General features: G+C 46.1%; 1 protein-coding gene across 3 annotated transcripts in view; it reads right to left on the reverse strand.

The window, feature by feature from the left end:
• Positions 14019-23114, reverse strand: part of UBL3 (ubiquitin like 3) — a 65610-nt gene continuing 56514 nt past the window's right edge. For all 3 annotated transcript variants that reach the window (XR_001299454.2, XM_003130919.4, XM_021065176.1), the window contains exons 4-5: positions 17202-17279; positions 14019-16903 (exon numbers count right to left, since the gene is read on the reverse strand). Coding sequence is in view for 2 of the 3 variants with exons in the window: in XM_003130919.4 (XP_003130967.1) it covers positions 16851-16903; positions 17202-17279 (131 nt within the window). In the remaining variant the exon portion in view is untranslated. The remainder of the gene's footprint in view (positions 16904-17201; positions 17280-23114) is intronic.

A 23114-nucleotide genomic window follows, 5' to 3' on the forward strand; every position in this document is an offset into this window, starting at 1 on the left:
CCAGCCCTCCTGGATGGCAGGCAGCCCCAGGTCCATGAGAGCGTAGCGCGTGGCGGGGGTGGGGGGAGGGGATGCACTGGGAAGCAGAGTTTTCAGCTAGCTAGCGGGCCTGTAAGCTTGCTGTGGCGTGGGGGGTATTCTATGGGGACCCACCCCTTCTTCTCTCCCCTCCCCAGCACGGGCGCAGACCAGGCTCTTCTCCCAGGTTCCCTCTGATGTGGCTTTCCCCTTCTCCACTCCTGGAGTATTGCTCCCTTCCTCTGTGACAGCTTTGTTTTCTAGTCTCCCAGGCAGTCTCTGCCCTGTCAACTGGTTTCTAGACCTCCCAAGCAGTTTCCGCTCTGCCCCGCCCCCCTAGCCCGGGGACTAATCTCTGGAGCCGAGGTCTCGGTGCCCAGCCCCCACCCAGGCGGCGCCCCCCGGCCCTTTCTCGGGGACTAACCTTCTGCGGCGAGGTCTCGGTGCCCAGCCCCCACCCAGGCGTCTCAATTTTTGGTGACTCTGCCCGTAGTTCAGATGGTCCTTTGGGTTCTTGATCGGCTTTTCCGTACTCCAACTTACTGCCACACTCTTCTCTGCATCTGGAGATTCCTCCGGTTCGTTTGCTCTTTCGCCCGGTAGGTGACTTTCCAGGGTGCGGGATCCCTTTCTCCTCCGCAGTTCCCTTTCGGGAGCCCCCGTCTCGCTCGGATTCGCCTTCTCTCACTCTCCTCTTTTCTCCTGTTCTGCCCAATAATGTCACGAATTTCTTGCCGTTATTGGAGTTTAGGTTCCTCTGCCAGCGATTGGTTGCTGTTCTGTGCGAGTCATTTATTCTGTAGATGTGCTTTTTTTGTTGTGTTTGTGGGAGAGGGCGAGCGTGTCCCCTACTCCTCCGCCATCTTGTCCTCTCTCGGTTTTTGCTTTTTTATCCAGTCTGTCACTCTGTGTCTTTTGATTGGAGCATGCAGTCCATTGACATTTAAGAGAATTATTCATAGATATGTATTTATTGCCATCTTAAACCTTGCTTTCCAGTTGATTCTGTTTCTCCTTTCTTTCTTTCTTTTTTGGTTGGATGATTTCCATTTGTTTTATGCTTACTTTTCTTTTTAGTTTTTGTGAATGTAACATTTGTTTTGATTTGTGGTTGCCCTGTTTTTTAAGTTTGTTAACCTCTTCCTGTATCTGCTTGCTTTAACTTGATAATCAAATAGGCTCAAACACATTATATTAAAAAAAAGTCTATATTGCCTTACTTTCCTTCCCTGCATTCTATGATTTTTAAGTCCTTTTTTAACATCTTCACATTTGTCCTTTTGCTGTTCCTTGTGTTTATCATAGCTTTTGTATTAATTTTTTTTCCTCTTTTAGATCTGTACGCTGGCTTATTTAAATGATTGCTTTCCAATTGTGGTTTCCTCCATTCTATTTCTTCTCACTTCTTTTTTTATTTAGAGAAGTCCTTTCAGTATTTCTTTTAGAATGGGTTAAGCACTGCTATAATCTTTTAGCTTTTGTTTGTTGGAGAAATTATTTCCCCTCCTATTTTAAATGATATTCTTGCTGGATAGAGTACTCTAGGCTTCAGATTTTTTCCTTTCAAAACTTTAAATATATCTTGCCATTCCCTCCTGGCCTGTAGTGTTTCTGTAGAGAAATCAGCTGATAGCCTTATGGGGGTTCCCTTATAATTAATGCTTTGCTTTTCTCTTGCTGCCTTTAGAATCCTCTCTTTAACTTTTACCATTTTTATTATAATATGTCTTGGTGTGGGCCTGTTTGGGTTCAACTTTTTTTAGGGCCCCCTGTGCTTCCTGTATCTTGATATCAGTTTCCTTTAGATTTGGGACGTTTTCAGACATAATTTCTTCAAATATATTTTCAATCCCCTTTTCTTTTTCCTCTCCTTCTGGAATTCCCATTATGTGTAGATTGGCCTGCTTTGTATTCTCCCATAGATCTCTTATGTTGCTTTCGTGTTTTTTCATTTGGTTTTCTGTCTGCTGTCCTGAGTGGGTCATTTCCATTATTCTATCTTCTGAGTCACTAATTTGTTCCTCTGCATCATTCATTCTGCTCTTTAGTGCCTTTAGCTGACTTGGCATCTCTGCAAACGAATTTTCTAATTTTTCTATGTTCCTCCTTATATTTTCTAGTTCCTTTCTAAAGGAATCTGCAATACTGTTCATATCCGCTCTTAATTCCTTGATATTCAGCCTTAATTCCTTCAGTATTTTCACTGTCTCCCTTTTGAACTCAATGTCTGTCAGACTGCAGAGGTCCGTTTCATTGCTTGCTGCTTCTGGTGAATTCTCTTGTTCTTTTAACTGGGAATGGTTCCTGAGCTTCTTCATCTTGCTTATGTTTTTCTTTTTCTGTGAGTTCAGGGAAGCCAACCTGTAGTCTTGGAGGGCTACTTCTATGTAAGAGCACCTCCTTGTATTTTTTGGGGGGTAACTATTTATTTTTGGTGTGGGAGTTTGAATATTTGCTGTCTCTTTCTTTGGTGTGAGCAGGCTGTTATCCCCAGGGTGCTGAGTGTGTTTCCAGGGAGAAGGAGGCAGTGGGTAGGGCTAGTCGTCAGTGCTTGGTTGCTGGGCTCTTCACAGCAGCAAGGACCTGAAGGAAGGTGGCACAGGCTACTCCTCGTTGCAGGGCTCTAGGAAGTGGGAATGAGGCTTGGGCAGATTTACAAGGTGCCAGAGCATCTGGCAGTGGCAGCAGCAGGATGTGAGTTCCCAGGGTAGTGAGAGCAACAAGAGGTAGTGTTTGATTACAGTGCCCTCCTCTGAGGTGACTAGAGCCACAAGTGGTACCTGTTCAGAGACCCCTAGTAGTAGTGGGCCAGGCCTCCTTCTGGAGTCAGTGATAACTGCAGTGGTTTGCCCCCGCCACCTGCAGACCAGGCAAGAAGCACCCTGTCTCAGCCCCCACAGGAAGTGCTGCATGGGCTGCTCCTAGTTGCAGGATGCTGGGAAGGGACAGTGATTAAGCATGTGGGCACTGCCCCAGAGTGTTTAGCAGTGGCAGCAGCAGGGTCAATGTGCTCCCAGGGTTGTGAGAGCAACAACCAATGGTATTCGGTCACAATGCCCTCCTCTGGTGCCCTTGAGGTGACTGGAGCCACAAGTGGTGGCTGTTCAGGGACCCCTAGTGGCGGCAGGCCACACCCACCTCTGAAGTCAGAGATGACGGTGGTGCTTTGCCCTGGACACCTGTAGACCATGCAAGAAGCACCTCGTCCTGCTTAGCCCACACAGGAGGTGCTGTACCCACTGCTCCTAGTTGTAGGTTCCTGAGAAAGGACAGTGATCAAGCATCTGGCACTGCCCCAGAGCGTTTGGCAGTGGCAGGGGCAGGGCAGGTGTGCTCCTAGGGAGCGAGAGCAACAAGAGGTGGTGTTCCAGGGCAGTGGCCTCCTCTGTGGTGCCCTCTGAGGTGGTTGGGGCTGCCAGTGGTTCTTGTTCAGGGATCCCCAGCGGCAGCAGTCCTCGGCCACCTCTGGAGTCAGAGATAACGGCGCTGGTTTGCCTCCGCCACCTGCAGACCGCACAAGAAGCACCCGTCCTGCTTAGCCTACACAGGAGGTGCTGCACCAGCTGCTCCTAGTTGTAGGGTCTTGGAAAGGGACAGTGATCAAGCGTCTGGGTGCTGCCCAGAGAGTGTGGCAGTGGCAGTGGTAGGGCGGGTGTGTTTCTGGGGGGGTGAGGGCAATAAAGTGTGCTGCTGGTTAGTTGCAGTGCCTTCTTTTTTTTTTTTTTGCTGACCCCTGAGGTTTCTGGGGCCGCAGGAGGAGCCCACTCACAGGCCCCCAGTGGTGGCAGGCCACGCCTCCCTCTGGCCTCCAAGACGACTGCCACGGTTGGTCCCTGCCACCTGTAGATCACACAAGAGGCACCACATCGCACTCAGCCCCCCATTGCCCTTAGCCCATGCAGGAGGTGCCCAGCCACCTGTACCCCAAGCAAGTGGCTCCTTGCTTCCCAAAGCCTGTGCCAGAGGCGTCCCCACATGCGCGTGCACAGGGAGCTTCCTATGGCGCCTGCCCTTCTCCTCTCCCCTCCCCATCAATGGAGCTTTGCCTCTCCTGTGGGCCCAGACCTCCTCCCGGGTTCCCTCTGGCATGGCGTCCCACTCCCCTGCCCGTGGCACAGCACACCTTAGCCCCTCAGGCTGTCCCCACACGGCCACCCCCAGCCCGTTCCCCGGGACTCACCTCCGGAGCCTGAGTCTCAGCGCCCAGCCGCCGCCCGAGCATCTCAGGCTGTGGTTTCCGGGGAGGTGGGGCCGATGATCTGGGCGGCTCTCCATCGAGTTTGTCCTCAGTCCGGCTGCGGTGCTTTTCTTGGGGACTCTGAGGTCCCCCCGTCTCGGCCGAGCTCCCCATCAGTTAGGTGGCTTCCCAGGGTGTGGGTTCCCTTTCTCCTTCGCGGCTCCCCTCGGGAACGCGAGTCCCATCCTGATTCCTTTTCTCTCTCTCTCTTTTGTTCTACTCAGTTAATGTCAAGAGTTTCTTGCCCTTTTTGGAGGCTGAAGTTCTCCTGCCGGCGTTCAGTAGATGCTCTGTGCGAGGCATTTTACGTGTAGCTGTGTTTTCCTGATGTGCTTGTGGGAGAAGGTGAGCCCGACCTCTTACTCCTCTGCCATCGTGATCCGCCTCAGGGGCCAATTCCTCACTTCCAGGCCATGCAAACTTCCTTTTTGGAGGCAGAGGGACTTGGGGGATTGATCTGTAATTCACATACCGTGAAAGTCACTCTTTTCAGGTCTCCACGTCTGTGTGTGGTTTGTAGTACGTCCTCCGATGTGGACAATTACAACCAGCATCTCTTCCCAGCCGTTTTCATCGTCCCCCAAAGAAAGCCCACAATGACTTTTCAGTGAGCCCTGTGGCTGGTGGCCTGCGCCTCATTAAATACACCTAGAGGTGGTTTGAGGTTACGCCTTGCTGGGTTCCGATCCTGGGTGTGCCCCGTAGTGCTTACCGGGGTGACGGTGGCGTGGTGGCTCTGGGCGCCAAACCCCAGCAATGTGACTTTTTGTGGCTTTGTTATGTCCTGTGTCCAGTTTTGGCCTCTGTCAAAGAGGGGAACAGTGGCACAGCACACGCATCAGGAGGATCAACGGGCATGACACGAGCCGTCAATAAACACGAGTTGTTATTTTGTGAACGTGTGACCCCACCCTACAACCGCAATGCATGTTCCTAGAATCTTAATTGTGAGATGATTCTAGATTCACGTGAAGTTGCCAGAACCCACACAGGGACATAACTCAGTTTTCCGCAGGGATGTCATCTTGCGAAACCACCGTCCAAATCACACCCAGAAAATTGACACAACATTTCTGTCGCCACAAGAACCCCTCATGCGGCCTCGAACAGCCCTCACGCCCCATTAGTCCCTGTAAAGCCTGGATCTGCTTTCCGTTTTGCCATTTCAACCGTGTTGGGTCAGCGCCGTCACAGGGTGGTTGGGACTGAGGTTTTTCACTGAGCCCCGTTCCCCTGAGATCCGTCCAAGGCGCCGTGTATCCAAGCGGCTTCACTTCCGTTGCTCGCTCCCTCAGTGGGTGGCCGCACGGGGTTTGCCTGGCCACCCCTCGAAGGACTTGTGGGTGGCTTCCAGATTCTCGCCATCACAATAAGGCGTATGTATTCAGCCTTCACAGCTTAGAAAGACCCCCTTCGTAGACCTCACTGTTTCCATGCAAGGGCTCAGGGCGACAGACAGGGCTGTATGAGCCTCACTTTAGAGTCGAGAAAGTGGACTTGCCGGGTGTCACACAGGTTGTGCGTGACAGAGCTGCCGCTCAGATCTCCCAAGTAAACACCCTGGGCTTTTTTTTTTTTTTTTTTTTTTGCTTTTTAGGGCTACTCATGTGGCATATGGAAGTTTCAGGGCTAGGCATCGAAGCAGAGCTGCAGATGCCAGCCACAGCCACAGCCATAGCAATGCAGGATCCAAGCCACATCTGTGACCTACACCACAGCTCATGGCAATGCCAGATCCTTAACCCTCTGAGCGAGGCCAGGGATCAAACCTGCGTCCTCACCTCCTTCCATATGCTGCAGGTGTGGCCCTAAAAAAAGAAAGAAAATAATGAGAAGCTACGTGGAGTCAGGCTGAGGGAGAGGCCAGCAAGTGCCAGTTGTTAGAAGGTCAGGGGAAAAGTGAAGTTCAAGACAAAAAGTGATGCTGAGCTCATCTGCGCCTCAGTCAGCTCCGGCAGCTTCTCCTAGAAGGTGCAACAGAGTCATTCTCTTCTGAAAGCACACTGACATGTGTTCGGGGTGGAGAGTGGTTTAGAATATTCAGGAGTTCCTGTTGTGGCTCATCAGTAACGAATCCGACTAGTAGCCATGAGGATGTGGGTTCGATCCTTGGTCTCGCTCAGTGGGTTAAGGATCTGGCATTGCTGTGAGCTGTGACATAGGCCAGTAGCTGCAGCTCCAATTCCACCCCTAGCCTGGGAACCTCCATATGCCTTGGGTGTGGCCCTAAAAAGCAAAAAAAAAAAAAAAAAAAAAAAAATGTTGAGCATTATGTTTTAATAACTGTAATAGAGTTTTATTTTCTTCCTAAGTCTTCCAGAGGACACTTTTGGGGGTGCAAAGACCCCACTAGTGCACCAAACTTAGCTTGTGTCCTCTGCCGTCATCTGGCAGGTCAGCCTGATTCCCACATTCAGAGACTCCCTCCTCCCAGAAATACTCCCTTCCTGCCACGCCCAAGTCCACGACACCCGTCTCCCTGCTCCTTCTCCCTCTCTGCCTGCCTCTGTCTCTGTGGACGTAGCCTCTTCCCCTGGCTGTTCCATGTTGGCGATGCTCACGCCCAGTCCTGGGCTCGCCTTACATCTGTTCTATATTCTCGTCTCAGAGGCTGGAGGCTAAGCCCAATGCCTGTCAGCACTTCTCTGCTTTCGTGACTTTTGTACCAGGACTGGGCTTGAATGTAGATGAGAGGAAACTCCAAGTATCCGGAGCCTGAATACTAGAAAAGAGCACTTCTTGTCAGGGAACTGGCCTGCCTGTCACTCTGCCAGTCTCAACAGAGGACTTTTTACCTCATGGTCCAAGATGACTTCCTGGGCTCCAGCCATCACAACCACATTTCTGTTAGCAGGAAGGAAGAGGTCAGCGGGAAGGACACAGCCTTTCCTTTAGGGGTACTTCACAGAAGTCATACATGACACGGCTTACACTTCATGGGTTAAAATTCAGTCAGGTGGCCACTCTAGCTCAAGGGAGGTTTGGAAACGTATGGCGGCCCCTAAAAATCAGATGTTCTTCTAAAACGACACAAGGGGTTAGTGGATGGAGAGCAGGGCACGACTAGTCTTTGCTGCATCTCCCGGATACATACCTTCAGGCCAGGCTTCTCCGTAGCTCCTGCCGCTTTGGTACCCAAGACATCTCAGAATCAAATATCCAAGGCTGAACGCATGAGCTCTCCCTAACCTGTGCCACTGCCCTTACTTCCTTCCCCTGGTAAAGGGCACAGCCACCAGTGCAGCCGGCAACTAGGGGCCATGCCTGGCTCTTAAAACAGAGAGCATCGTCTGTTTGCAGTTCATCCTTGCTTCCCCGGGGCAGAGTCCAATCCCCTGCCCCCTGCCTTTGGGTTTGGCCACTTGTCATCCTTGGGCTGATGGTAAATGAACAGACGCTTGTTCGGCCTTGGCTGGCCGGGGGCTTGAAGGGCACCTGTATGTTTTTGATTGGTCTCTTGTCCTTCCACCATCTGCCATGGAACCCAGATAACTGCAGGTTCTAGAAGGAGAGACCTATGGATCACCTACGAGCTGAAGCAGATGTGCCCCAAGCCACCCGCAGACCTGTAACGAGAAAAGTAAGGGGTGGCTGTAACCCTTGAGAATTTGGGGTTGTTTGTTATGCAGCATCACAGTGGAAGCCACTGTAACTGTTGTTTCATTACAGCAGAAACCTAATTAGTCTAATTGTCTTGTACTTCCGTTCCTGCTGCTGCATTTAGTCCTGTCAGTTTATCTCAGTAGTATCTCTGGAATCTAATCACATCTCCATCTCCAGGGCTGCCGTTATCTTAGCCCAAGCTGTGGCCACTTTTTGCCTGGACCACTGCAAAACCTCCGGCCTGGGCTCACACCTCTGTTCTGGCCCCTTGGTTCACAGCTCCCCACCCCGCACGCTCCCCCTCCCTCCCCATTCGGTCCAGGATGTGATGGACTCACTTGGGATAAACTTGATGCCCCGGATCTCTTTGGGCCTTTGCTGCCCGGTTCACTGGATGCTTGGCTCTTGCATATCCCTAGAGCTTTGGCTCTCACAGCTCTTATCTCCGGGCTGGAAGTCAACGGCCAAACCTTGACCCCTGTCTTTGTCTTTGTCATCCAGGAAAGCGCAGTCCTCATCCTCTCCGGGCAGAGCCGTGCTGGTTCAGGAGAAAAAAAAAAAAAAAAGCACAGTTAGACATGAATCTATCTGAAAAATATCTTGATGCATGGTAACGCCACCGTCCCTGTCCCCTGAAAACTCTTCAATAGCTTCCTGCTGATCATAAAGAGCCAAGTCTTCAACATGGCCCCCAATGGTCTGGCTTTGACCTTGGCTCTGCTGCTGAACTCCAGCCCCTGCAGCTGCAGTCTGGACCTTGGAGGACTGTGCCCCGTCTCCCAGGCAGGTTTCCCTCCTCTGAGGAGCCCCTCTTGACCCACCCAGTCTCTGTGATAAACACCCTCAGCCTTACTCCTTTGATCTGATCCATTTCTTTCACTTGTGGGTTATTTAGCTACCATCTCGCTCTCCCTGAGTCTATAAGCTGCATGAGAACTGATGTATCAATTGCCCTCGGTGAATGAATGAATGAATGGGACAGATGGATAAACGGGTGGGTGCAGGGATGAGTTACTGGTTAAAGGCAATCTTGCAACACTAGGTCCTAATCCACTTGGGTCCATCAGAGTGATGGAGGGGCAGACACAGCCGATGAATGGTTGGAGTGTACAGCTGCCCATTTGGGAGGATTTGAAATGGAAAAACGAAGTCCTCCTAAATCACCCGCTTCCGCCCTCTGGAAATGCTACCACTTAGTGTTATTCCTCTGTGCTGGTCCTCGAGAATCTTAGACTGAAATTCCAACAATTCTAAGAGAGTTCAGGCACGCAAGCTGTACTTCAGGCTGTGGAAGGCACAGCTGAGCCCTGGAGATGGGAGGCAGGGAGGATGGGGAGCAGGACACGTGGGGAGGGAGCTGCAGGGAGGAGGACCCTGGGAGGGAGTCAGGTGCTCCACTCCGGGGTGTCTGCAGCTTCACAGACTTGCCAACATCCCATCCCTTTACTTTTATGCTTCTTGATCCAGCAACAAGTCATTTCACTGTTTGGGGTTCTCCCCCCAGGGGACAAGGACACAAACACAAATGGGGGAACTTCTTTAAAGGCAACTGGAAACACATGGACACAGAGATGGGTGGTTCAGCATCTGAACAGATCCTCTTGGAAAACTCACTCATTCATCCATTCACTCATTAAGGAAGTGCTACTGTCGGCCACGTGACTGGCCCTCGGCACTGGAAACTCAGACGGAACCAGTGTTCTTTTTTTTTTTTTTTTTTTTTTGTCTTTTTTTGCTATTTCTTTGGGCCGCTCCCGCGGCATATGGAGGTTCCCAGGCTAGGGGTCGAATCGGAGCCACAGCCACTGGCCTACGCCAGAGCCACAGCAACGTGGGATCCGAGCCGCGTCTGCGACCTACACCACAGGTCACGGCAACGCCGGATCGTTAACCCACTGAGCAAGGGCAGGGACCGAACCCGCAACCTCATGGTTCCTAGTCGGATTCGTTAACCACTGCGCCACGACGGGAACTCCGGAACCAGTGTTCTTACCTCTATAGAATAGCTGTTATTTCCCACACGGGCTTTTGGAGAAAAAGACAGGCATTCTTCTGGGTCCACCCAGACGCCCCTGGCTCGTGACTGCCTGGAAGCAGAGGGGGGTGGGGATCTGGGGAAAGTTGGGACGATAGGGAGAGGAAGCAGTATTCTCCTTCCCCATCGTTCTAAAGCTTTGGTGCCAGGACACGGGAAGAGGAGGGGAGAGAGGGATGGGGTTAGACCCTGGACTCTAGGAAGTGGCATCACTGTGGTTTGAGTCACTCTGATGGCCTGATGCCGGCCTGGAGCACTGAAGCTTTGCTGCCGAGAGAGAAAAGGTGCCTGACCTGCAAAGGAGAGGTGAACGTGCTGGTGATATGAAAATCAGTAAATCAGCTGCATCTTGTCTCATTTCACTTATTTTTCTTTTGTTTCCGATATTCAATCTCTCCCCTTCCTCAGGTATGGAAGAGCTGGAACCCGCATACTCTGGCATCCTACCCCAACGACGTTCCTTCTATTTCTTTTCTTACTTTTCTTACACATTCCTTCCCCCCAGGCCATTCCAGGGGGCATGGACAAAAATAAAGCCATTCTGCGATTTCAGTAAAAGCCATGTCATCCCTTCCTAAAGCACCGCGCTGCTTTGAAAAATCAATATTCCTCTGCTGGCCATTTCCCATAATGCAGTTTGTTCAACAAACAAAATTTGAGAAAGCAAAACTTTGTGAGAACAATTTCATTCCTCTAAGTTCTCCTTAATTTCCTACCCTGCAAGGTTTCTAAGACTCTCTCCTCATTGGTGGCTAAGGAAGGAAGTCCAGAAAAGCTGGCCTTTGAGTTCCCGTCATGGCGCAGCAGAAACAAATCTGAATAGGAACCATGAGGTTGAGGGTTCGACCCCTGGCCTCACTCAGTGGCTTAGGGATTCTGCGTGGCTGTGGCTGTGGTGTAGGCCGGCAGCTACAGCTCCCACTGGACCCCTAGCCAGGGAAGCTCCACATGCCATGGGTGCAGCCCTAAAAAGAACAACAACAAAGTAGCTACTTAAAACAATGAGACAATAGAGTTTGTTCTTCTTCCCTCTTTGAGACCAGCTTCCGTGAGAAGTAACTAGAAAGAGCACTTGGCAGAGTCGGGGGAGGAGGCTGAGGGGGGGCGGAATGGGAGGTGAACAGAGCCCATTCTCAGGTGGAAGCGAGGGTCCAGGGCCACACAGAATCACAGTCATGAAGAGACCCTGACGGTAGCCCCAGGTGGAATGTACAACACCCCAGCCAGGTGGGGGGACCCCAGGTGCACGCGCTTAGTGACACAGCAGCAGAGAGGGCGGGGGAAGCTTCGCCAGCAGTAAAGCACCCGCACCAGGGAAAGACCGGAGCATGAAAGCCAAGAGAGAAGATGCCACGTGCAGGGCATGGATGGAGAGAACGCGACCTGGCACCGTGACCCTGAAGCAGAGGGTGGAGAAGAGGACCAGAAGGTGGACTCGGAGACGTACACGAGAAACACCCCGAACGGAACTGACTCTGCAGGCGCAGCGCACATGCCACGTTCTTGTAGATTTTGACATGCAGGGCTCTGTGCCAAGGCAGATCCTGGAGAAGCTGTCGAACTTGAGGCCTAAAGAATGCTCCAGGCACCCAGGAAAACACAAATCAACTACCAAAGACACAAATGAGACTGACCTCAGAATTCTTCACAGCAATCAGAGCCTTAAGATATCAGAGCAGGAGTTCCCCGGGGGTTCAGATGGTCAAGGACCTGGCATTGTCTCTGTTGTGGCCTGGATTCAGTCCCTGGCCTGGGAACTTCCACATGTCATGGGTGTGACCAAAACAAAACGGCAACAAAAACATCAAGGGTCACGTCTACCACGTTCTGAAAGAAGTGCAACCTAAGACAATTACAGCCCAGAGAGGTGTCAGTCAAACGTAAAGGCAGCAGACAGACATCTTCAGGCAGTACCATGGGTCTCGCTAAAAGGATATTTTACAGGGAAAACTTTCCCACTGATAGATGACTTAATTTAAAAACAAACACCATCAGGAATAGGAAGCTTTGATGAAAGACTGACAGGTGGATACAAAATCCACTTAAATATGGAGTTGAAGCTGAATAATCACAGGACAATTATAGAACAATGTACATGTTGGCAATCTCGAAGATACTCAAAAATATAACCCCAAAAATTCAGACGGGCTCAAATGGAAGTATTACCTTTTTCATCTTTCAGAGATGGGAACTGATCAGTATTGTCTCAAATTGATACAGAAAATTCTAAAAAGAAACTTTTTTCCCTCATAATCACTTTCTTTAATCCTAGAGGATTTTTAGGAAACCACACTATCCTGGTGGAGAAATGTCCAAACGACAGCAATTCTGAGTCTCATTTCAATTTCTTTTGCTGAATTCGACTAAAATTAAAAAGTTTCTATGCTATCATCCCAAGTTTATAAAAGCAATTCCACTTATGAACCGTCTCTGCAATTGATATCAACGGAAAATACTCAGATCATGCTCTTGTTTATGCGTGATGGGCTTGGGAGAATAGAAGACATCTCTTCACCTTCAGGACTGTCTTTATAACAAGCATTTTTAAAACACAACAACGACGAAGGGATTGTTAATTTATTACAGAGGAAAGGCTGGAGGGAGGACGCCGAGTTCCTTCTGGGGGATGTGAATGTGGATGCACCTGTCTTCGGGGAAAAGTCTAGATTCAGAATGTTGGCGGGGCTTCCCAGTTTCCTCAAACCTGGTACTTTTCCAGCCTCAGCTTTCATATTCCCTCTCCTTCCAAGTCCTGTACTCTGAGCTGCAGCCACTCAGAGCTCCTTGCGATTTCCTGACCACGCAGCCCTCTCTCATTTCCAGACCTTTGCATTTCTGTTTGCTCTGCTCCCATCAGCGTCCTGCCCTTCCTCTCTGACCCTCTGCCACATGCTCCTTTTCCTGGGTAAGGTCTACTCAGTTTTGGAAAAAAAAATTTTTTTCTTTTACTTTTGTTATATATGTAGTACATATACAACATAGAAATGACCACTTTAGCGATTTTTAAATGTGTAAGTTGGGGCATCAAGAACATTCCTAGTGTCGTGCAACCATCACCGCTATCCATCTCATCATCCTAAACCAAAACTCTGTCCAAGTTAAACATGAGCTCCCCATTCCCGGCTTCCTGCAGCCCCATGTCAACTCTGTTCTGCTTTCTATCTCTATGGATTTGCCTATGCAAGTGGAATCAGACAGTATTTTTCCTTTTGCGTCCTCCTATTTCACTCAGAACAGTGCTTTCAAGGCTCATCCATGTTGTAGCAGGTGGCAGAATTTCCTTCCTCTTTGAGGGTGAATAATAGCCCACTGTGGGACGATACAAGTTTGCTTTTCCATTCACCTGTTTGGGTAGTTTCCACCACTTGGGTACTGCAAATGCTGCTGCTTTGAATGCTGATGTGCAAATCCTACGCATTGTCTGTGGATTCCACGTGGACATTATCCTCTCCCAAAGTCATTTGTGTTTCCCTGCTTGGGGCTGGGTATCTGCCCATTGCGTTCTCATATCTTGGGCAGACACATCATATTGGTCAGATTCCATCACCATTTCTGGCTTATCAGCTTTTTTTTTTTTAATGTCATGGATTCACATCATCTTATTTTTATTTCTTTTGGCCACACCCAAGGCCAGGGATCAAACTCTTACCAGAGCAGTGATGAGTGAAGCCACAGCAACGAGAACACTGCATCCTTAACCTGCTGAGCCACCAGGGAACTACAACTGGCTTCTAAGTTCCCCTTGTCATCTTCCCCCACTAGACCCGTGGGCTTCCTGAGAGCTAGAATTGTGTCATTTGACTCAGAATCCCTAGTGGCTTGCCTGGTGCTGAGAAAGGGGGTCACGCTCGATAACTGTGGGAAGGGACTTCTTGGCCAGGGCTGCACCATATTCTAGGAACACAACTGTACCAGTGATATCAGAGGTGGTGAGAACTTCAGAGACATCCCCATATGCAGACCTATCAGAGTTCAAAGCTGGTAGGGAAAGAGGAAAACAAAAACAAAAAAGCTAAACCAAGAAACAGTGATAGGATCTCTGAAGATGTCATATCTTTGGAAGCCACGATTCAAATAAAACACCAAAATTATGACTAAAAGTCATTTAAAAGAAGGGAAATATTCTACAACAGATGAGAAGAAAGTTTTAATTTCTTTTCACATTAAACATTGTTTGCCACAATCAGGTAACATAAATCAGTGTAACATCGGTCAAGATGGAACAGAGAACTAAGGATAAACGTTTGTTATGAGAAAGCCTCATTTAATGTGACTGATGACGTTGGATTCTGTATTTTTCATGATTAGATAAACTTATCTTGAAGAGAAAACAAATAATTCAGATCAAGGAGACATGCTAAGGTTTTAATAAAGAAGAACACAAAAGTCTAGGACAATTTAGGTAAAAGACATGAGTTAAATGCCAAGTGCCAGAGAGGGCCACAGGCCTGTGACCCAGGCTTTCTGTGGAGGACCAGGCCTCGGTGGCGCCCCCTTTCGGTGAGTGAGCCATTGTTTTCAGCAGAGGGATCTTCGATAGGAGCCTTGGATGTGATCCATCAGTTTTAACCATCAGGCAGCAAAAGGAACTATTTAAAAAGGGGTAGCTGAGTATTTTCACATATACACTATTAAGGCATCTAAATTTTTGGTGTTTTCAGTATATAATTTTACTGCTATTCTTTTTTTTTCATTTTGCACAACAGTATTAGGTATTACGTGATGTAACTCTTTCTCTACTAATAAACGAGTTTATCCATTTTGCAAACTCTAAATTGAGGTCTCGTAAAGGGAAATTTATAATAATGTGGGAACATATAGAAAAATACATTGAAAACCAAGAGAATATTTGTTAACCATCATAAAATTTCAATTGTAATTAACTGATAGTCTTTAACTCTGCAAAAACAGAAGAGTAATTAGAATTAAAATAAGTATTAAAAATAATTACCAGTAGTTTGTATTCAGAAAGAATGGCCCAATTAAGTAACTACCAGACTCTTCTTCAGTCAACACTAAGAGAATTCACATTTGAGCTAGTCAACAAAGCAAATAAATTATTTAACACCTCCTGAAGAGAACATTTTAGTGATTACAGAGACTACACAGTTCTACTCATTGTCATGACTGTGCACAAATTAACCCGGCTAAATACCAAAGACACATTGGGACTCCTCCCAAAACTAACAAGAGAATATCTGAAACCATCTTTAAAGATTCAGAAATAAAAACAGAACAATTTTAACGTGGATGAGACAGTGCCTAAACAATTATCAACCTAATCAAGACCTTTAAAATTACCACCAAAATGCACTACAATATTTTGTTTTATTTAGTTTACAGAAAGAATCTATAAGTACAGGTTGCAGAAAGAAAATGTTTAGTGCTATTTACATTCATTTTAAAACTCTGCTCTATACAAATTTAATTCTGATCAGTATGAACAGTATTTTCGTAGATCTACTGCATATAAAGCCTTTTCATCAAAGCATTAACAATGAATAAAATAACCTGGTTACCTTTAAACAAAGCTGACCATCTGAAACCTTTTACACCTGCTATTTGTAAGGGCCGTGGACACTTTTCAGTACAGAACATCATGTCAGCCTGCAACTTCATTTGTATAAAGGCTACAGTTATTTATATGGAATACTGTCCTATATACTACACGCCAATCTATATTTAAGTTCTATAGTTAGGTATTTCATAAGTTTTTTATTAAATATATTCTACACATATTTTTAATTCCATCCAGGAAGAATTCCTTCCCAGTGAAAAAAAATATAAAATCTTTTATATTTTTTACAGGTTTAGATGAAACGTAGCTCATGCTTTAGTGCTGTGCAAATTGTTGTTAGCATATCAATTTTTAAATTATTGGTACAAAACAAAAGAATGGCATCCCTAATCACGTATGCCTTAAAAATCAGCTTCTGATTTTAACACAATTGCAAGCACTAAATACCCAATGCAAACTACACAAAGAAACAAAATTAGTCCTGCGGAAAATTTTTTAATTTTAAGAATTCATCTGAGCTCTCTAATGAGTACGTGTGACAGTGGACACAGAGATGAGCACTCATGATGGAAAAAGTCAATTTGCTGATACGCAAATACAGAAAAGGGATGGATGGCTGAACGAGGTTTTCTAACGCTTCTGCGCAAATCACAGATGTCTCCGAGCGGCCAGACGCGCCCCTGCATTAAGGCTAGGCCGCGCACTCCCCGGGGGCTGCGTGAACAGCTCTCCTTACCGCCAGCCTGGGGTGCGCGTGTTAAAGGAACGGCCGTTAGGCTCATCAGCCCTCTGCTGAGGACTTGCAACACCAGGCACACTTTGTTTTTCCCCTGTTGCCGTGAAGACAGCTGCGCTCACTTTAGGATCCCGTGCCAGGGCAGCCAGCATGGCTGACTTGTGGTAGAATTCACCCAACATTTTAGTTTCTTTTCCATTTTTTCCTGTCAAGTTGGCCCAGTTATTCACTTCATTAATTGCTGAGTGTCCTCCAGTGTGGATGTGCGTGTGTGCGTATTTCTAGATACCATAAGCCATGTCACAATTTCTGCTGCGGAAGAAAATGACGTCACTTGTTTTTAGTGCAAACTGTATGTGCAACATTTGTTAGTTCTGGTGATAAAAACTTTTGTGGCAGCAAACAGTTTCTGCTATGAAAGATAACTTTTTAACTTTTCCCCTGGAGATTGATTTGCATTCAAAAACCGATACATTTTAAAACTGCTCAACATAAACAAAAATACTAGAAATAAAGAATCATAGTGAAAAATGTTCTCGGTTCTTTTTACTTTCACGAGAAAGGGTGACAGTGTTCATGTGATAGTTCAGGTCCATGAGTTTACAGGGAGACTCTTCCTAAAGGTTCTGAAGCAACGCTGGGTCTCCTGGGCGCCAGCAGCAGGAAAGACAGAGACTACGTTGCACCCGGCTCGGCAGTGGGTTTACAGGATGACACAACAGTTACTCTCGCCAGTCTTCTCGCGATTCCGCTGACCTAAGGCAAGATGAAGAAAAGCCTTGTTTATAAAAATGCTTGGGGAAAGGGGAGGCACCCAAGCATAATACGAAACAGAGCCTTTCTGAAAAAAGGTTTGCTTTTTTTAAATTAAAAAGCTATAATAAATACTCTTCATTTTAGCCCGTTTCCAAAATGTCTGGTTATTTGCTTAACGAGCTCCTATTTCTAAACTATGAAAACTCCCTTTCTCTCAGAATGTCCAAGAAACACCAAGCCATTTCTGAACGTCTGTCTCTGTGGCTCAAGGGAGAAACATCTCCAGTGCATGGCTTACCTTGGGAGTTTGGCTCTGGCAATGTCTCTCTGGCGACCAAATGCATCACTGTTGTTTTGCCAAAAGGCAGTTTCAACGCTATGTGAAAAGTAGAAGACAATGTGTTACACATACATCAACCCACTGAAATCACTGACCAGAACGGAAACCATTTCAAACACGGACGGCTTTCTGAAGGACTTTCGCAACAGAGACCCTCTTCCTGGACAGAGCCCCTCTTACAAAATGAAATCAGGCTGGTATTATCAGAAACAATTTTTTATGATGATTTTTTTTTGTCATGCTAGTTTACAGCGGTCTGTCAACTCTCCACCGTAGAGCATGGCGACCCAGTTACATACACAGACACGTACAGTCCTTTTCTCACATTCTCAGGCTCCATCGTAAGTGACTAGAGTTCCCAGTGCTACACAGCAGGATCTCATTGCTTATCCATTCCAAGGGCAACAGTCTGCATCTATTCACCCCAAATTCCCAGTCCATCCTGTTCCCTCCTCCACCCCTTGGCAACTCCAAGTCTATTCTTCAAGTCTTTGATTTTCCTTTCTGTGAAAAGGTTCATTTGTCCCATACATTAGATTCCAGACATAAGTGATATCATATGGTATTTGTCTTTCTCTTCTAACTTACTTCACTTAGTATGAGAGTCTCTAGTTCCACCCACGTTGCTGCAAATGACATTCTTTTGTTCTTTTTTATGGCCAAGTAGTATTCCATTGTGTATATATACTACTTCTTCTTCATCCAATCATCTGTCAATTTAGGTTGTTTCCATGCCTTGGCTATTGTGAATAGTGCTGTGGGTGCATGTGTCTTTTTCAAGGAAAGTTCTGTCTGAATATTTGCCCAAGAGTGGGATTGCTGGGTCATGTGGTAGTTCTATGTATAGTTTTTGAAGGTACCTCCATAATGTTCTCCACAGTGGTTGTACCAGTTTACATTCCCACCAGCAGTGCAGGAGGGTTCCCTTTTCTCCACACCCCCTCCAGCACTTGTTCCTTGTGGATTTACTAGTGATGGCCCTTCTGACCGGTGTGACGTGGTACCTTGTGGTAGTTTTGATTTGCATTTCTCTAATAATCAGGGATGCTGAGCATTGTTTCATGCGCTTGTTGGCCATCTGTATATCTTCTTTGGAGAAATGTCTACTCAGGTCTTTTACGCATTTTTCAGTTGGGTCGTTGGCTTTTTTGCTGCTGAGTTGTACAAGCTGTTTGTATATTTTTGAGATGAAGCCCTTGTCAGTTGCACCACTTCAAACTACTTTCTCCCATTCTGTAAGTTGTCTTGTTTTCTTTTTGGTTTCCTTTGCTGTGCAAAAGCTTGTCAATTTGATGAGGTCCCACTGGTTCATTTTTGCTTTTCTTTCTGTTGCCTTGGGAGACTGACCTGAGAAAACATTGGTAAGGTTGATGTCAGAGAATGTTTTGCCTCTGTTCTCTTCTAGGAGTTTGATGGTGTCTAGTCTTACATTTAAGTCTTTAAGCCATTGTGCCTTTACTTTTGTGCGTGGTATGAGGGTGTGTTCCAGTTTCACTGATTTGCATGTAGCTGTCCAGGTTTCCCAGCACCACCTGCCAAAAAGACTGTCTTTTCCCCATTTTATGTTCTTGCCTCCTTGGTCAAAGATTGATTGACCACAGGTGTCTGCGTTTATTTCTGGATTCTCTGTTCTGTTCCACTGGTCTGTACGTCTGTTTTGGTACCAGTACCACACTGTCCTGATGCCTGTGGCTCTGTAATAGTGCCTGACGTCTGTGAGAGTGATGTCTCCTACTTGGTTTTCGTTCCTCAGGACGGCTTTGGCAATTCTGGGTCTTCTGTGGTTCCATATAAATTTGTGGATGGTTTGTTCTAGTTCTGTGAAAAATGTCACAGGTAATTGGATAGGGATTGCGTTGAATCTGTAGATGGCTTTGGGTAGTATGGCCATTTTTGCAATATTAACTTTTCCAACCCAGGAGCATGGGGTATCTTTCCATTTCTTTGCATCTTCTTTAATGTCCTTACTTAACGTTGTATATAGTTCTCGGCATATAAGTCTTTCACATCCTTGGTCAGGCGTATTCCCAGGTATTTGATTTTTGGGGGTGCAATTTTTAAAGGTATTGTATTTTTGTGTTCCTTTTCTAGTATTTCATTGTTAGTATACAGAAATGCAACTCATTTCTGAATGTTAATCTTATAACCTGCTACTTTGCTGAATTTGTTGATCAGTTGGAGTAGTTTTGGGGTTGAGTCCTTAGGGTTTTCTATATATAGTATCATGTCTTCTGCATACAGTGATAATTTTGTCTCTTCTCTTCCAATTTGGATGCCTTTTCTGCCTTTTGTTTGTCTGACTGCTGTGGCTAGGACTTCCAATACTATGTTGAATAACAGGGGTGAGAGTGGGCATCCTTGTCTTGTTCCAGCTTTTAGTGGGAAGGCTTTCAGCTATTCTCCATTGAGTATTGTATTTGCTGTGGGTTTGTCACAAAGGCTTTTATTATGTTAGGGTGGGTTCCCTCTCCACCCACTTTGCAAGAGTTTTGATCATGAATGGATGCTGGATTTGGTCAAGTGCTTTTTCTGCACCTATTGAGATGATCATGTGGTTTTTGACTTTGCTTTTGTTAATGTGGTGTATGGGTGACGTTGACTGATTTGTGTATGTTGAACCATCCTTGCGAGCCTGGGACGAATCCCGCTTGGTCATGGTGTATGATCTTTTTGATATGCTATTGGAATCAGCTGGCTAAACTTTTGTTGAGAATTTTTGCGTCTATATTCATCAAAGATATTGGCCTATAGTTTTCTATTTTGGTGGTATCTTTGGTTTTGGTATTAGGGTGATGGTGGCGTCACAGGATGTCTTTGGAAGTGTTCCTTCTTGAATTTTCTGGAAAAGTTTAAGGAGGATGGGTATAAGTTCCTCTTTGTATGTTTGGTAGAATTTGCCTGAGAAGCCATCTGGTCCTGGACTTTTATTTGTAGGGAGTTTTTTTATGACATTTTCAATTTCATTTCTAGTGATAGGTCTGTTCAGTTGATCTATTTCTTCTTGATTCAGTTTTGGTGGGCTTTAAGTCTCTAGAAAGTTGTCCATTTCTTCTAGGTTGTCAAGTTAGTTGGCATACAACTGTTCATAGTATTCCCTCACGGTTTTTTGTATTCAGAAACAAATTTTTTTTTTTTTTTTTTGTCTTTTTGCCTTTTCTAGGGCAAAAAGAGCATATGGAGGTTCCCAAGTCAGGGTTCCAATCAGAGCTGTAGTCGCTGGCCTAAGCCACAGCCACAGCCACGTGGGATCCAAGCAGCGTCTGTGACCTACACCACAGCTTACGGCCACGCGAGATCCTTAACCCACTGAGCAAGGCCAGGGATCGAACCTGCAACCTCATGGTTCCTAGCTGGATTCATTAACCACTGAGCCATGAAGGGAACTCGCAGAAATAATTTTTATAATTCAAAAGTTAGTTAGCTATGGCTATTAGCTCGATCCATATATACACACTGTTTAAGGAAGGAGATAATAAAATACTTAATTGGTTAAAACTAGATAATCTTTAAAGGAGAGAAAGAATTTTTAAAAATCTTTTAAAGATTGATTTTTCTAAATTAGGGAGTGTAGATAAGAGACATTTGTTTCGAAATCTAATTATATCTAGTCATCTAAAAATTCCTGCGCCGAACAGGCCACTATAATGCAGAAACAGAAGAAATGATGAACTTAATTTTAAACCCTCAACCTTATATTCTTCAATTAGGAAATAATTTTCTTAAAAAGTATTACCCTAAAAGAGTAACTGTCTTGGCATTATTAGCAGTCACTGTTTTCTAATCAGGACTTTAAAAGGTTTTTCTCATTTATAAGCAACACAGAATATTACTATGAAATATTCTGGACACAGAGTTATGTAAGACACCCATATACCCATGAACCATGTAAGCCCACGTTTCTGTCATTCTGCGTAGAAAGTCAGAAGCAGCCAGTACACCAAATGCCCCAGAGTTGTGATGTTTTAGTTCTGACAGCTCAAACTACCCCCTCACTGACTACGAACTTCAGACAGGCTTAGATCATGACTTGGGAAGTGTGGCCCTCCTGCCACACGCTTTTAAAACCTTCTCTAGAATAGGGTGAGGGTTAAAAAGCACCCTAATTACCTTCAATATCACTAATATTTCATGTAATCAAGGTGAGTTTCCATTATAAAGCTATCTAGCCATTATTTGGTTTATCCTCTTAACTTCCAAAATTCAAATAAAGCATTCAAAACACCCACTAGAAAAGGAGAGGGCCTTTATTGGATAATCTCCTAGGCCTCATTTAACACTGAAATGCAAACAAGACCTATTGGAAAGTTCACTAAGTGCACTGGGAAAGCCTGACTGCGTTAAAAATGGCCACGTACCACACTGCCTCTGCTAAGCCAGAGCCCTGCTATTTACTGACTGTGAGATTTGCTATGAGAGTTTTTAACCCCTCCCAATGCCTCAGTTTCCGCCACCTAAACTGGAGATAGTAATTCCACCAGCGGGGCCTTTGCAATGATTAAAACAAACAATCCCAGGAAAGTGCTTACCTCAGGGCTCGGCACAGAAAAGCAGCCTGTAAACCTTACCGTCATCGTCATCATCACTCTGGGCAGCAAGGAAGAGGCCTCTCGGAGCACAGGTAAGTGAACCGTGAACCGAGGGGTACACTGGCAGCCACGCTGGACAGGCCTAAAAGCTGCTGAGGGGCTGCCCATTTGAAGCTACAAATCTGAATGATGGGGACTATGATCCTTCTCCTCTAGCTGAGTTTTAACTAGAAATAGCAGGTATTATGCTCCCAGTATCAGAGAAGGTAAAGGAAGAGGGTATCAGATCCAAGCAGCTTTCTCTCTCCCTCAGGGTGGTGCTTCTGCCTTCTACTGCCACACTGCACAGTGTCCAGGAGAGAGGTCTTCCCTCGTCCATCACTGGGTTTCACAACGGTAGCAGACTGGGATGGGGGAGGCAGGGAGCGTGCATGTGGAAACCTGTATTTTTTTTTCTTTTTTTCCCCCTTTTTTGGCCACCCTTACGACATATAAGTTCCCAGGCCAGGGATCAAATTCAAGACGGAGCTGAGACCCATGCCACAGCTGCAGCAATGCCATACCCTTAACCCATTGTGCCAGGCTGGGGACTGAACCCATGCCTCCACAGAGCAAGCTGGATCATTAACCCACTGCACCATAGTGGGAACTCCCAGAAATCTGCATGTAAAAATAAGTATCCTTTGCCTACAGAGTTATACATACAGAGCAAGTCTCAAGCCATGTGAAGCAAGCCCAGGTTTCTCCACACTAGCCATTCAGCCACACGACTCTATGCAGTGTCTCCTTTTCACCCACGTTCCAGAATTCCGGGAGACAAGAGAAAAACAGCGATCAACACCCCACAAACAGTCGAATGTTATTACCCAGGTACACTGATCAACTTGAAAGGTCTAGGATCTTACTCCTATGCTACTTGTCCAAATCACCAAGGCCAGAGATGGTTTGTTTGGCTTTTGAAAAAGATTAACGGCAACAAAGAATGACAATAATAACATAAGTCAATCTGTTAATTATTCAAAAACAAACTCCAAAACAATCAATAGGTTAATTTTACCACAAATTCTACAATATTTATTATGAGGTTGGAGCTTTGGAGTCGTAACAGAAAGGTAGTGAAAAAATTAAGCTGGTGAGAGACTGCTCGCATAGATCAACACCCAAAGTGAAATGGGGTCTCGAGACTCATTTATGTAGTCAACAGATTAAATTCAATCAACACTTACCAATCAATATAACAAGAGCTTATGTGGGGCTCAGACCGTCAAAAACAAACAAACAAAAACCAAAACACCTCAAACAAACCAAGAAGCCGTATTTTAAATGGCAGGCACCCCTTAATGCG

This window comes from Sus scrofa, chromosome 11 (genome assembly GCF_000003025.6).
Source record: "Sus scrofa isolate TJ Tabasco breed Duroc chromosome 11, Sscrofa11.1, whole genome shotgun sequence".
NCBI classification, from domain to species: Eukaryota; Metazoa; Chordata; class Mammalia; order Artiodactyla; family Suidae; genus Sus; species Sus scrofa.